A 14,758-nucleotide genomic window follows, 5' to 3' on the forward strand; every position below is an offset into this window, starting at 1 on the left:
AAGGCAGCAACCCATCGTAGTTGTCATCCAGTCTGCTGAAATAAATCTAGTGATCGATGAAAAACTGCGACTCTCAAGCCGGGGTAGAAGCCTGGCCTCAGTCACATCTTGGTAAAAGGTTTACAATTAAAGTTCAGCTCCGCTTTTTTTTTAAACATTTTTTATTATACATATCTGTCAAATTCTCAAACAATATCTCTGCGCTCCCTCTGCACTGGCATTTCTCTCCTCCATCACTAGAGGGAGCCAAAGTTAAACTTAAATTCTCTTTCTAGTTGCTGGAGTTGAGTTTCATGTGTTGCTCTGAGACTGAGTTGGATGGATTCACGGCCTGGTCAAAGTTACGCTTGTATAATGTTAACACAGAGGTCGGATGTTTCGTTTCAGTTGCTGAACGTTGCCAGATGGCGCTCTCACACACGACTGTTTGGAAATGCAGTCCTGCGCTAGGACATTCTCTCACACACACACACAAACACACAAATGCATTTTCCCCTCACACTCACTCCCACTGAAAGTCACAGCTGTACATGATGTACTCACATCGTGTTCCCTGACCAGCCATTTACATTTATCTTTGAAATTTTGAACATGAACACATTTGGTCATAGAATAAAAATCGTAGTTGCCTCATTCTACAAATTTAAAAACTGGGTGTTAAATTATCAAGTTATGGATGTGTAGTTACAGAACAGCATCTAAAAAACCCAGAGTAATAGATGTGAATGCAAGAAAGATTCCAGCATCACTGGCGAGCCTGACAGCCCCTCGAAGTGCACAGAAATGTGAGGTTTTACTAAATTTAGTAGCAGATGCAGCGTTGAGGTCATTTTATGCAACATGGCTGCTGATGTGGAGCAGCGGAGGCCAAAGTTTCCACACCGTCTCAATGCTCTCAGCTGAGGGATCCTGATCCAGAGGCAGTGAATCAAAAGCTGAACATGCTGTTACGTTACAACAAGATGTAGACGGAGTGGAACAGATAGTTTTGCAGAGAACCTCCCTCCCTCCTTCCCTCCCTGTAAAGCTCTCAACTGGAGACGAGCCTGAACACACACACACACACACACTGGGGTGCTAAAACGGGGCGAGCAGTTGCATAACAGTAGGATATCAGATATGAGACCCTGAAATTGTCATCGGAGCCGAAACTCTGGTGACTCCAGACAAGAGAGACGTTCACGATCTGCTTTCTGGTTTTATTGTCTCCTCAATCTTCTCATGATTTTAATGCTCTTTTCTCTTTGTCTCAAGTTACTTTGAACTGCAGTCTTTGTATGAAAGATACTTTAAAATAAATGTTAATTAATATTAGTATTATTATTATTAAGCCTCGGATATATTGTCAAAAATGCATTAGATGAAAAAGATACAAAAATATTAAATATTAGTATTCACATGGAATTTACCGGATATGAAAATGTTGAAAATGATATTAAAAGGTTGCATTCAGGTACACATTCAAGTACCGTTAACTGGAGTGTCACCGGTGAGGTGGTGTGGAGGTGCACGCTATCATCAGACCATTGAAGAGCTGTTATCAGTTGCAAGTGAGAGTCTGTCTGAGGTGGTGGCTTCCTGCTCGACCTGCCGTGCTGACCGACGCCCTCTAGTGACTCTAGTAGTTATGACAAGATAGGAGGAGTAAATGTAGTCGGAGCTGAACAGAGAGAAAGGTTTGAGACGGGAATCCATCAAACAACCCCTGAACTTTGCAGTGACTGACAGGTGTTACAACATTTCCAACCATCTAAAGTCTATTTTCCTCCTTTATCCTGTGTTGTTAAGGAATTATTCATTTATACCAAAGGCATGATTATTCCTGACCTTGACTCGAGAGTAAAGAGCATGAAAGTGTCAAACAGCCGTTGTAGTGACCAAACCCACACACTGTTACATCTCTAATCCAAGTGCCTCTCGTGACTGGCGTGCAGGAGCTGGCTCACGGTCTGGGAGAGCTGCTGAGCTACGAGGGAAACGTAGAGGAGGACTTCTACCTCACCTTCCAGGTATCCTTGTTAATCAAAACAATCAAATCCTGATAGCAGGGCGTTGTGCGCGAGATGTGTTCACGGACCGCTGGAGAGTCTAAACCCGACAAAACATTGTGTTTCTACAGCTTCTTGCTGTGATTTCTGCTTCTGTAGGCCTTTCTCACCTAAAACTCTTAAACCAATCCAGTCGATTCGTCTTGATGAGCGCCGGGCCTGGTAACTCTTTCTAAAGCCATTAACCATGAATGGAGTTGCATCAGAAGCCATGGAGGCGACTGTTACATTGAACATGGAGCGACAGCGGCGTGTTTGTTAGCACCAGGCTGCCGCTGGACGCCGTCATCAGATATAATGGGGTACTTGATGGAGCGGCGCAGGCATAAATGGAGCACAGACGTATGTGGGAAGCAACGTTATGTAAAAGTTGAGGTGTTAGTTTAACCCCTGGTGTGAGCCGGCGGGAAGTTACAGGTGAGTCACAGTCACATCACTGTGGCGCCGATGAACCCGCTGACCTGCGCGTCACACCAGACTCTGCTACGGTCATCAATATTCATTCATTTCAGATCCTGAATCATTTCTTATGTAGTTTGAGGAGGAACAATATGAGCGAATACTTGCATACAATCTTGTCATGTACTCAGTCCAGTGGCTTTACAGTATTCAGTTAAACACGATATCCTAATGCCTAACAATGAAACATGTTCAGTTGGGTATTTGTGTCATGTACTCCAGCAGTGTTTGAACCCTGAGAAATCCATCATGTTACATTCACCAGAAAAATAAGAAAAAAGCACCTATGGTCAAGTTTAGGAGCTGGAATGGAGGTTTATGTGAGCTTCTTCACCTCCGTTACCATGGTGACCACTTGGTGAGAGCACCATCCCTTTACTAGGACTCAAAAAATGAAATTAAACTGTTCATTGCCTGGTTTAGCTCCGCCCCCCCCCCCCCCCCCCAGGTTGACTCATTTATTGGTCACTGCACCTCTGCTTGATTGCGCGCATGCATGCACCAAAATCACCCGCCACTGTGTGCAGGTATTTCAGGAGGAAATGGGCGTGGTCAGATGCTATAACCTGAAGCCTGGAGGAGACAAGATTCCCGTCACCAAACAGAACAGGAAGGGTGAGTTCACATGGAGCGTCACAGCCGTACCTTCATAGCTGAGTGGTGAATGTGAGGAGACGTGCTCAGCGGTGGCGTCCTGTACGCCTGCGCCAGCCTGCTTCCTCCTCCGCTGCCACTGTTATCCGCTTTCATCAAGCCTCAGCCGTGCATTTTTACTGAGAAACTGTGGTATTTATAACCTGTTCAAGGCCTCCCTCTCACGAATCGGAGTGTCTGGCCTTTCCTGATTTTTTGAGATGTTGAATATCCCTGCTTGAATTAAAGAGGCAGGATGCAGTAACACTGTTGTTGCCCCCGGCAGCCTCAGATGCAGTAAAAACTCACTGCCGTCAATTAATTTCACTGCATGTGGTCAGAAAGTAGGGCCGTAAACTGAAGTCCTACAACGCACTTCCTCTAACTTCATAAACATGGTTTATTGGCCCACAGCAAATAATAGGAGTCATGTATCTCCAGTTAACTGATGCTCGTTCACTGCCGAGTCCAAAGAGTTTCAGTTGAGGTTTGTTTTCCTGTGCGCTTCGCCACAGCACATGCCCTTATATGGAGCTGGGCCGTGTGTTTACATGTGTTTAGACAACTGGGTTACTCTGGGAACTCTAGTGAACTAATGTGTGTTGTTGGGAGGAATTCACAGTGAGCGAGCTGGACATTTATATTATTGTCCCACATCTCATCAGACCTGAGCCTCTGCCTGCCGGGACTCTGCACCCTTCTCATTGCTGCTGTTTGTTCTCACACACACGGATGTGACGTCTCCCTGCGCCGACATCAGACTCACACACTTGCAGCTCTGCCAGAGTCGGGTTGTAACCAAACACTCTGCTGGTTGCAGGTGTCAGCGCAGGCTGCTGAATTAGGTCACAGCTTATTAATGAGCCTGAATGAGTTGTGATGACAAGTTCCTGCTCGTACAAGACCGGTAGAACCGGTCACCCACCCAACCTGGGTGGAGAGGAAGAGAAAAGCTGTGAAAATCTCAATTCTGCGTGAGTCTGATTGTTGAAATGGAACAATGATGCGCTGTGAGAGTTAAATCCAGGTGGCTGCCATGTTGTGTAACCCAGCAGCTGGAGAGGGGCTGCTCATTCCTCCTGGGCTGTTTAACTTAATGTGAGCAGAGACCTGGCGCAGCTCAAAAGCTCCTCTTTGTTCCTTTTAAGAGGATGGAGTGGAGCTGAGAACGTCAGCTCGTTGAAGCACATTTTCCATTCAGCAGCAGCTCCAGAGTCCCAGTGTGCTTCTGAGACGCTGACGTGTTGAGGTGTGTAATGGAACTGTGGTGTGTACGTCTCCCTCCTCAGAGTACGTCCAGCTCTACATCGACTTCCTGCTGAATAAATCCATCTATAAACAGTTTGCTGCCTTCTACCACGGCTTCCACAGCGTCTGTGCCTCTGATGCGCTAATGGTGAGTCCACAGTCACATGATACAACCCAACGTGACAAAGATGATGGTTCTGGTTCCACTTTGCATTTCCATTACACTTGATAGGCTTCAGTTAACTTCTGCAGGGAAAGGCTTTCAGCCAGCAGAACTAGTTTTGGGGAAATTAGCTTGTCGCCCATCATTTTTGGATCCTGATAGACTCGTCGCTCCACTCTGGTGCGCCACGGGGCTCCAGACGACAATGGATGCTCTGAATTTAGTTAATTGTGTGGTCAAGTTCTACAAGAACAGACATCTTTAGACCTGCTGACCTGAAGCATGTTAACATCTGAGTACTCTGATGTTCACCGGAAAATCGAGAGGTTCCTTTGGGCTCGAAGTTACCTTGAACTGAAAAATCTGTGCAGATATTCAAAACAAACATGCCGCAACATTTCACACATGGATGAATAAAGGCCTGTCACTTCCTGTGCAGCAACAGTGAAATGACACAATTTTGTGTTTTGGTAAGAAGTCGGAGGTGAGGAAAACACAACTCTGCGGGCTGAAAATGTTTTCTTTCTCTTTATTTGCCCAGAAATTGAGCTCTGGCCATAAATTCAGTTTGTCCTACTCACTGGCCAAATGTTAGCTCGCGCTGATAAAGTGCTGTTGACTCCAATCAGATCACGTTGCTGCTGCTGGAGGAGGCTGGAGGCCCTGGAGGGAACATCATTTTTAGCCCCCCCCCCCTCTCTCTCTCACACACACACACACACACACTTATTTCCTAAAACCCACTTGTTTATTCTGTATCTCTCTGTCACGTCCGCATGCTGTAATGGGACGAGAGGACGTGAGGAAGTAGGGCTGTTGTTTGAGGTGATGTGCCTGTGTCCTCTGCTTGGTAATTTCAGAGTGTGTGTGTGTGTGTGTGTGGGTGTGGGTGTGGGTGTGTGTGTGTGTTTTGACTTTGATCATTAAAACTCAGTGAACAGGCCACACAACCCAATTAAGAAGTTCGAAGACTTGTTTTGCGAGGCCATTTAACATTTTGAAGAAACGTCCTCATTAAAGGAAACCACATCTGCCTCCAGCCTTTTTTTTCACACCCACTAGAGAAGTTGTGTTTTCACACCTGTGAGTTTTTTGTTTTCTAACTCTAAAATTTAAAAAAAAGTCATGGATGGATTCAGACAGTTAGGCTTTGAAAGAGCTGTGAACCAGCAGCTCTTCTGATTACGGCGATGATTCACCGGACTCAACGGTGTTGAGCTCCAATGAAAGCTCAGAAGTCCAGCTGATTAAAAAAGGAGGCTTCTACGTTTTTACAGATTCATCTGCAGATGACGAGTTCAGACTTTATCTTCATCTGCCGATGATGCTGAACTTCCTCGTCCTCCTGTCTTACTTAAGCTTCGTGCTCTTACATCATTCGAGCATGGGACTGAGTGTTGTGCTCATCCGCTGCTGTGCGTTTGTGGAAATTCTGCTCAAAGGCCGATGTTGCGTCCTCACTAGCAGCTCTGTCGTGGTCAGGAAGCTGAGCCTGACGTCTTCCGCCCTATCAAACTGCTTTTGACCATATTTGCCGATTTCCCCTCTGTGGGACAAACAAAGGGTTATCTTATCTTGTTTACAGTCACCAGCAGTCATCGTTTGCTCCTCATCGTGAAGCTCATCTGTCATATTTGACCCACGACTCCTGCTCGTTACTGTAACCCAGAATGGCCGATTCTCTCTGATCTGAATGCCTCTGTTTAGCTGTAACTCACAGTAAGACGCTAAGACGAGGCCTGGCGTAAATGTGATCAGGCGTTGGCGTAGATCTCTGCTGTTGTCTGTGTGTGTGTACTGAAGGCTGCTCTTGTGTTTGCCAGCTGCTGCGGCCGGAGGAGGTGGAGATGTTGGTGTGCGGCAGCCCAGAGCTCGACATGGCAGCTCTGCAGAAGGCCGCTCAGTACGAGGGATACAGCAAGATTGACACAACCGTTCGGTGAGAAGCTGCCACTTCCTGTTCCTGAAACTGGCTCAGCAGGAAGTGAACTGCTTTTCACCCATGGTCTCCTGAAAAGGAAGTCCAGAGAATAAAGACGCACCGAATATGACTCATTCCATGATGTTCACGATTCAAAAATACACATTTTCTTGATGAATGTATTTTTCTGTTAAATTGAGTTGGAACTTCAACAGACCGCTGAGCCGTGGTTCCTCTTAGGTTTTCAGGTCAGCTGGAGGAACCTTGCTTGTTCACGTCTCACTCACAACACCACAACTGCAGAGAACCTGAAGGGAATTTCCTCACATCGATCATAAATGTCCACAGGGTCTCGAGGATGAACTCAAACGTTTTGGCTGTCAAAGTAACTGTCGCCTCACATCAACTCAAATCCTCCAGAACTCCTCGAGGAAATTAAACCATTTTTACCACAAACATCCACTGGGACCCATGAGTCAAAGGTCAAGGTCACTGAGACGGTTGCCGGTAGTGAGCCTCCGTCTCTGACACCTCTGGAGACAAACTGACAATCGATGGTGGCGCCCACAGGTTGAAGATCGGTGGCGTATCCAAAGAGACTTTATTGGCTAGCTCATGTTAAGTGTTTCTCTCAGCTGTGGTTGGCTGAGTGAGTAAATGTTTGCACACAGTGAGTCAGCTTTGTGATGGGAGTGGAGCGCCCCCTCTCTCACACCTGCTTTTGTCTGCAGCGGCTGAGAGGAGATGAGCAGACATTTGACAGCCACCCATAAAGTAACTCAGCAGAGGGTTGACAGCAGACAGCAAGCAGCTGCAGGCCTGTTACGCAACCCTGTCTGCCTCACCAGCCGGCTCCCAGTCATGGCGGGAGAGTTTGGAGTTTCCTCATCTGCAGCAGTAGTGAGGTGCAGCAGATTCACACGCGCTCACAGGACGCCTGCATTATTTCACAGCTCAGATCTTCAGCCAGAAGTGTTAGTTAGGGTCGGTAGGTTGCTACTCGCCTGCTCGCTCAGAGACTCTGACAGTGGAAGGAACGGAGGATTCCCGCTGAAATAACCGCCCGTTAGCAAGTTGACATCTGCAGCGTTGTTCTGGTCAACTACTGGACTCTCAGCACTTCCACTGCTCACGTCTATCGTTCAGGCTCATTCCTCATTATGGTTGTTTGACTTGACATCTGGGAACCGTATTCTTGTGTCTTGATTGTGTTGATGAATGACGGCGTGACGGTAGTATGTGTTTGAGCAGGTGCTTCTGGGACGTGGTCTTGGCCTTCCCCCTGGACCTGCAGAAGAAGCTCCTACACTTCGCCACAGGAAGTGACCGTGTCCCCGTCGGAGGAATGGCGGACCTCAACTTCAAAATCTCCAAAATTGAGGTTTCGACTGACTGGTAGGTGAAATGTAATGTATAAGATAAGGGAAACATTTCATCGGACACGCCCCCTAGTGCAGGATGAGTCATCACAGATAAAATTGCTTTGACAGGAAGGGGAAAGACTGGGATTTTAGTATAAAAATGTTCTGATGTGGATTTTTGACATATTTTGTGTCTATCCAGCGATAAGTGCACAACGCAGCCACACTTTCCCTTCCATTGCTTTGGATCTTGAAACCAAAAGGCGTCATCCTTGAATCCTGTCGCTCATAAATCTGAAATAGTTCATGTAGCTTGAGCCAGGCTGCAGCAGGAGCTGGTACACCTTCACCTTTTTGCAAAATCTCATTCTGGAAGACTTTTCTATGATAGGAAAGAAATCAAAACGGAGGCAGAGTGTAAGTCTCACATCTGGGTTACTGTGGAATGATTTGCTCATCTTTGACAGCAGTGGTTCTTGGCTGCTTGACAGATAACTCTGGTTGCTCCCACAGTAAAAATATCAGGAGACACTTTCCCTTGGGGTCCATAAAGTTTCTATCTTTCTTTTTTTTAAACTTTTGACCAAATTTTGCTCACCATAATTCATTTCAGCAGTGGCAGATAAACAAACTATTCAGCCCTCGGCAACTCATGCAGGGTAAACTGAAGGATAAAAGATGCACTAACGCTCGCTAGCCTGCTTACAGTAAACAACCCATAATGCAACACTGCGGTGCTTTTACCCGTCTCAAAATGACATCTGAAGTTGTAGGTCATCCTGTTTATCAGTGTGTTGGTACTTGACGGACGCGTCGCTCCTGGAGGGACTGAACAGCCTGTAATCACTGACGGGCAGCAGATAAGAGTCCCGTTGAACTTCGACTGCTGAATCTGGGTCAGGGAGTGGACGGGCTGCCCCGCTGCTGCTCGCTCACACAAAACACTCTTATTTGCTCTTCAGGGGACATTACATGGGCTTGCATTCACATCCTGGACACTCAGCTTAGCTACTACTTACCCGCCAGCTGCACGCGTCCATTATAGCAAGCTACTGCTGCTACCCTGACCACTTAAAACTACGCAGGCGTCTGTAGAAAGGAGAAGGAGCAGTTTTCAGTGTTGATGCACCATGCATGTGAGGCAAACCCAGACAGCTGCAGCAACTCTGTTCTTCCTAATCAGGTTTCAGCATGTTTTAGCTCGCCGCTGCCTTTCACTTCATCAGTTGTTACAATTTTCATTTCATGCACAGCGGTGGGACTAGGATTCTTGTATTTTTATTTGCCTTTTTTGTGACATTGTGAGACAGGGACACAAATGTATTGGATTGGACTTTCATACATTTCAAGGGATGCTTGTTTGTTAGTTCTTCCGTGCTGATTTTTCTTTTCTCTTCCTTTGACTGGTGACTGTTTATAAGTGTATTTAAATGTTGGGTTTCTTCTGCACTTTGTCCTGAAATGGTTCATGTGAGGTAATTTGAATGTCCTTGTTGAAATAAAGTTGCAGCACCTAAAAATGATGAGCTGTGGTAGCAGAGGTCACGCAGCACTGCCGATTCAGGCATCTTTGTTTAGTTTTTTTTCCATCACACATGAGATCAGTGTGTGCCCATCATCCTGTAGTTAGGATGACCTGGTTCAGGGGTGTCAAACTGGTGCAGGACAGCGCCGTGTGGCTGCTGGTTTTCAGTCCAACCGAGCAAAAGCAACACCTGTTTGGACTTAAATCAACTACGCTGTGTCCACGCAGCTCATTGGTTGGATCAGGTGTTGCTTTTGCTTGGTTGGAATGAAAACCAGCAGCCACACGGCGCTGTCCTGGACCAGTTTGATCCTTGATCTAGTTGATTAATTCTGCAGCCACTGATTTAACCGACATTTCCAAACCAGCTGAGTCATCACTCAGCAGCAGCCAGTGTGGGGGATTGAAGCTGATAAACAGCGGCAATGTCAACAGCTGAGATCTGCCTCTTAATCTCCTCGGTAATCACAGCCGGCGCAGAGCTGCAGGAGCGTGGCGGCGGTAGTTTCCACCCGCAATCAAATGCCCACTGGGTCTCAAGGGTGAAGTGAGGTTGGTGGTCAAAGGTCACGACCAGCCAACATGTGAGGGAGGTGTCAGGGTCCACTGGGATGATCCGCACGCACGCACGTTTGAACTTGCTTGTCTGGATTTCCTGTGTTTTGGATGTTTTTGTCACCGAATTAAGTTCTTCAACTGCATTCTCCTTTGCTCCTTTCCTCGTTTCAGGCTGCCGATCTCTCACACCTGCTTCAATCAGATCTGTTTGCCTCCGTATCGAACCAGGAAGGAGCTGAAACACAAACTCACCATCGCCATCTCCAACGCCGAGGGCTTCGGCCTGGAGTGACCCGCCACCGCTAGCGTGATTAGCATCGTAAGCTATCTGACTAACAGAACATTTATACCTGCATCTCTGTGATTGTGGATCAGACTGTAGAGCTTCACAGCAAACATCATCGTCATGGCTGCGTGTGGCCCTGATACAACGCCTCACATCCACGTCATCCATGTCAGGAAGGTGTGAGTTCCCAGGTAAAGAGAGGAGGTCTAGAAAATGCATTTGAAGTTGGACGTGTTTGATTCCAGAGGACGCTGAAGATGGGTTCCATATGTTTTTGTTGCTTTGGTGACCTCTTGAATCTATTTTTTGAAAAGCAGCAGGTTGTCAGGACAGGAATCTGCTGGTGCATCATGAGATGTTGATTGTCTTGTGTTATCGTGGGGTTTTATTTGACATTGCTGCCTGTTTAAAAAGGCTGCAGCAGAATGTTTAGAATCGGTTTGAGTTATTGTAATATTACGTTGCAGTTCAACCAGAGCTGTTGATTGACAGTTCAGTGCTTGTTTTGGTCCTTTTGTAATTTTTTTTTCTCTGCCGCCGGTCTGGGAGGCGAGCAGCAGCCTCCAGACTGAAGCTGAGGGTGAAACCCAAGCAGCGGGACAGAAGTGAAATGCCGCATGTTTCTAGAATTCCAGTGAAAAAGCCGGTGTCTTTAATCTTGTTCCTGGCTCCAGTTGTGGCTGAGTCATGTACAAATTCATAAACCACACCTCTCAGTCACAGATGGCAGATTTTCAATTTTCAGATCAATTACAATCATTTAGATGTCCTTGTAAAACTGGAAGTACATGTCCCTTTCAGTGATTGGGGTAAAGAAAAAACAAGATACCAGAAAAGAAGACTTGTGATCATGGAAACTCGTCACCCACTCTTAAGTCATTTTAAAGGCTTTTTTTTTTTTTGTGACCCTAGACAACAGTAGCAGCGCCGCATAAACGGAACGTCGTTGGGTATCAGTTTCCTCCAGCAGGTGAAGATCCCCGGGCTGTCGTTGGTGCTTCCGGGAGGTTCAGGCTTTTCAAGTCAAGCAGCTTCAGGAAGGATATTTGATAAGAAAATGCCTCATGTCATTATTAATTCAAGATGTAGAAAAAGGTTTCAAGGTAACGGTTTGTTTACCTGTAGGCTTGCAGTGATATTCAGCTCAAGAGCCTGGCATCAGCATCGATGTTACCACGGCGTGTACATTTGCTTCATGGAAGAAAAAAGCATGACCATACATAGAATTTGTACTGTATTTACTTACTCTGTTGAGGTCTTATATTCAGTCCAGTAAATGTAACTGTTGCTCAGCTTACGTGAAGAAACTCGGCACACAGAAGCTCCGCCGCCAGCTCGCCTCACGGTCGGACGGTGGCTCAACGGCCGCCGCAGCAAGGAAGTACAAAAGCTGTCCAGTCACACACCAGCTGTCTGAAAACAGTTTTTGGTCTTTCACAATTTTGAGTCCATCTTGCTCTGCAGGTAATTCGGAAAGTTTCAACCCTCCAAATCAATGTTAGGATGAAACTGTCAGTCAGGGCTGCTAACAGACATGCCGCCCCCCCCCCCCCCCCCCCCTGCCCGCCCCCCGACGTGCTCCAACTGGCCCAGAGCTGAGCTGAACTGGCTTTAAACACACGGCTCTGTCTTATGTAAGGTTGCCATGGTGTGATGTGTGAAGTCCCAGAGATGCACTGGTAACGCGCCACAGTGTAACTGAGCAACAGTCATGCAGCTCAGGCCGTTTGTATGGCTGTGCTGCTCAAACATACAGCAGGCCGGTCCGTGGGAGGGTGGACGTGGCCTCAAAGAGCTCATCATCCAACAACGGATCCTTTCTATATTTCCACAGCCGGCCAAGAGCATCAGCAGGAGCCAGAAGCCGCGCCGGAGAAGAGCTGTGTCTCTGCAGTGTTGGAAACGTGTTTTTCTATGTTAATCTGACCCAGATTTGTTGTTCGTGGACCAAACTGTGTCAGGTCATACAGTGGGATGGCAGTCGTGAATCTGTGGATTTGTTGGATGTAAAATATTTTCACTTGTGAGGATTGACTGTAAAATGCACAACAGCGCAAAAGCTCATGTAACATTCATGTTTTATTGTTATTTAACAGTTGTAAACCATCAGTCTGTGCATCTTAGCCTCTAATGATGCTCGCTGCCCTGAGCGAACGACCACGCACCACCCACCTTGAGACGGACGCTCATCTCTCGCTCTTTTAAATGTATGTTCTGTACTGTAGTGTTGACCCGTGGGTTCACAGTTAAGCTGATGACGGTTCGTCCTGGCAGGGTTCACGGAGGTCATGCATGTTTTGGTTGTTTCTTCTTCACCTCTTTGCCTCTCATGTCGGCTTCAAGGACTCAGTGACATCAGGACTTTAAATAAATAGAAAACCTGACAAACCCCTCAGCTGTCATCAGTCGCTTCATAACCACATGTTCTGTTAAATGCACCAATAAAGACGAGCACAACTTTGAGAAACTTTATTGAACATCTTCACTCTGTCTAATCACAATCGTTTGATCAGTAACTCCTAAAGGTACTTACATTGTCCCGATACAAAGTAGAAAACTGACTTGGTTTGATTCATTTTCCAATGTATTTTTGCGTGATGAAAGGATGACAAGACCTGAGGCATTGACACAAGATAACACAAGGACGTACGCAACATTTCTGAAGCTCATAGGCCAACATTATACCACAAAAATATGTACAGTATGTAGACAAACATTTAAAAAAGTAACTGGTACAAGAAAAATAATGTAACTGTGTACTCCAAGGTTCAATAACACCGAACACAATAATACAGCTTCAAAACAGACTCTAGGAAAGATGGTGTGAATGTCCAGGGTCCAGGGACTCGAGCGGAGCACCTCTGGGGAACTTAGCTCAAGTTCTAATAAACCCATGACAGCGTTCCACCATTTAGTGTGGAGCCTTGATGAAATACGCTTTCTTCCACCTGATGCATGTCATAGGTGGGATTCGGCCATCTGACGTGCAGGATTTTGAAGTAGTACATTAGTACTCAAAGAATCAATGAAGTCGTGCGGTGAGCTGGAGGTTAAAGGCAAGAAGTTCTAAGAAGAACCGAAGCCTCCAACCCAGGCGACGGTTCTGAGGTGGTAGAAGGCTGCTAAGAGTGTGTGTGTGTGTGTTAGTCTCACACACACACACACTGTGAAGATGCTGTGTTATTTGGCGTAGGCTGTCAGATGATAAAGAGCACCATTGTTCATGAGCACTTGGCTGCTGTCCTGGGATGTTGCTGAGCACACATTCACCAGCTGAGGCAGCTCAGAAACGTTAAACATCTCAAAAGACTACAAGAACTCAATAGAACATCTGTGCCAATGCGAGCTGCAGCAGAATCCATGAAAAAACACCAAAGCGCATGATACCAGAGTGACAAATAAATGACCGGCGGACAGAGATACACAGGCCTGAACGCTGGGCCCCTGCAGGGGGGGTCCACTGGCCCGGCACAGCTGTGGTGGGTGTGGCCTGATCAGTTTGGGTCTTCTTGCCTGCACTGCACATCAGTGCATTGCTCTTAGTGCCACTATACTAACACCTTTCTGTCCTGATGGTGAAGTGTGAATCACAGCTGAAGGGGCATTTTGAACCTTCAGTGAGAGAGAAATTCACCCTCTTTGTTCACCAAAGGTTCACGTCAGGCCTTTAAAGAGCAATACTGCACTTGTGAGGGACCCCAGTAAGTCAGGAGCGTATTGATGTGTGCAGCCTTGGTACGTCTGGAATGACTGACCTGCTAACGATCAGCTGATTGATCTGGTGTTCTTGTACCAGGAGGAGATGCATGTTGTGCTCAGGGAAAGTCCAACCTGCAAAGAAACCTTTGCACCCTTCCATATTTTCCTACTGTCTGCACAGCCTCGTACAGTGGGAAATACACACATTTCATAACCGAGACCTGCAGAATCTACTGCTGATGCGCAGTGAAGCGGCTCCCTCCTGGGGGTGCGGCACCTTTCCAGAGGCTCTGAGGGTTTGCGTCTGTGAGAAATCTCAACAGGAAGTGTCGTCAAACAGCTGAAGCTGTTCCTGTCTCTGACCCCCTGATGTTTTTCTGTGGACACAAAAGTTCAAGCGTGTTTTGGTCTCATTCTTGAGATGGTTTCATTCTGGTCTCTGGGTGATGGCGAGGTGCCCTACTTTAATGCCAGCAAGGAGGGACCTTATCGTTTATCAAACAAACACACACAAATTATGTAGGCCAGGGCCAGAGCCGCTTTGTCACTCAGTAACCCGCAAACAAGCCACCATTATCTTTTTAATAGGAGCAGACTGGCTGACTCAGCAAAATGTCCTCTATTTATTTTGAGAAATAAGCTGCCAGGGGTGCCAAATGTGGGGGCTCTGACCTTAAATGGGCCCTTTGTCATTTGTCACTGTTGTTGTTTAACACAGGAGGTTTAAAAACCTTTCATCAAGTCAAACAGAGTTCACCCTGGCATCGATCTGTTGCTGTCACCGACGCGTCTGAGGTGGAGCACAGGTGGTGCGGGACTTATTGGTGGCCTCGCATTGACCGTTCACTTCGGCCCTC

The 14,758-nt window shown here is 46.7% G+C and overlaps 1 protein-coding gene across 4 annotated transcripts in view; it reads left to right on the plus strand.

The window, feature by feature from the left end:
• hectd2 (HECT domain containing 2) overlaps positions 1-12,660 on the plus strand; it is a 45,358-nt gene extending 32,698 nt beyond the window's left edge. For 2 of the 4 annotated variants that reach the window (XM_086180791.1, XM_086180788.1), the window contains exons 17-22: positions 1,935-2,009; positions 3,035-3,122; positions 4,430-4,536; positions 6,375-6,490; positions 7,724-7,867; positions 10,088-12,660. In XM_086180791.1, the coding sequence (XP_086036917.1) occupies positions 1,935-2,009; positions 3,035-3,122; positions 4,430-4,536; positions 6,375-6,490; positions 7,724-7,867; positions 10,088-10,208 (651 nt within the window). In that variant the 3' untranslated portion in view covers positions 10,209-12,660. The remainder of the gene's footprint in view (positions 1-1,934; positions 2,010-3,034; positions 3,123-4,429; positions 4,537-6,374; positions 6,491-7,723; positions 7,868-10,087) is intronic. The other 2 variants (XM_086180789.1, XM_086180790.1) reach the window with 2 other exon arrangements.
• The last annotated feature ends 2,098 nt before the right edge of the window (positions 12,661-14,758 follow it).

The sequence above is a fragment of the Aulostomus chinensis genome, chromosome 16 (genome assembly GCF_037954235.1).
Source record: "Aulostomus chinensis isolate RoL2024-O1b breed Wild chromosome 16, RoL_Achi_v1.0, whole genome shotgun sequence".
Classification (NCBI taxonomy): Eukaryota; Metazoa; Chordata; class Actinopteri; order Syngnathiformes; family Aulostomidae; genus Aulostomus; species Aulostomus chinensis.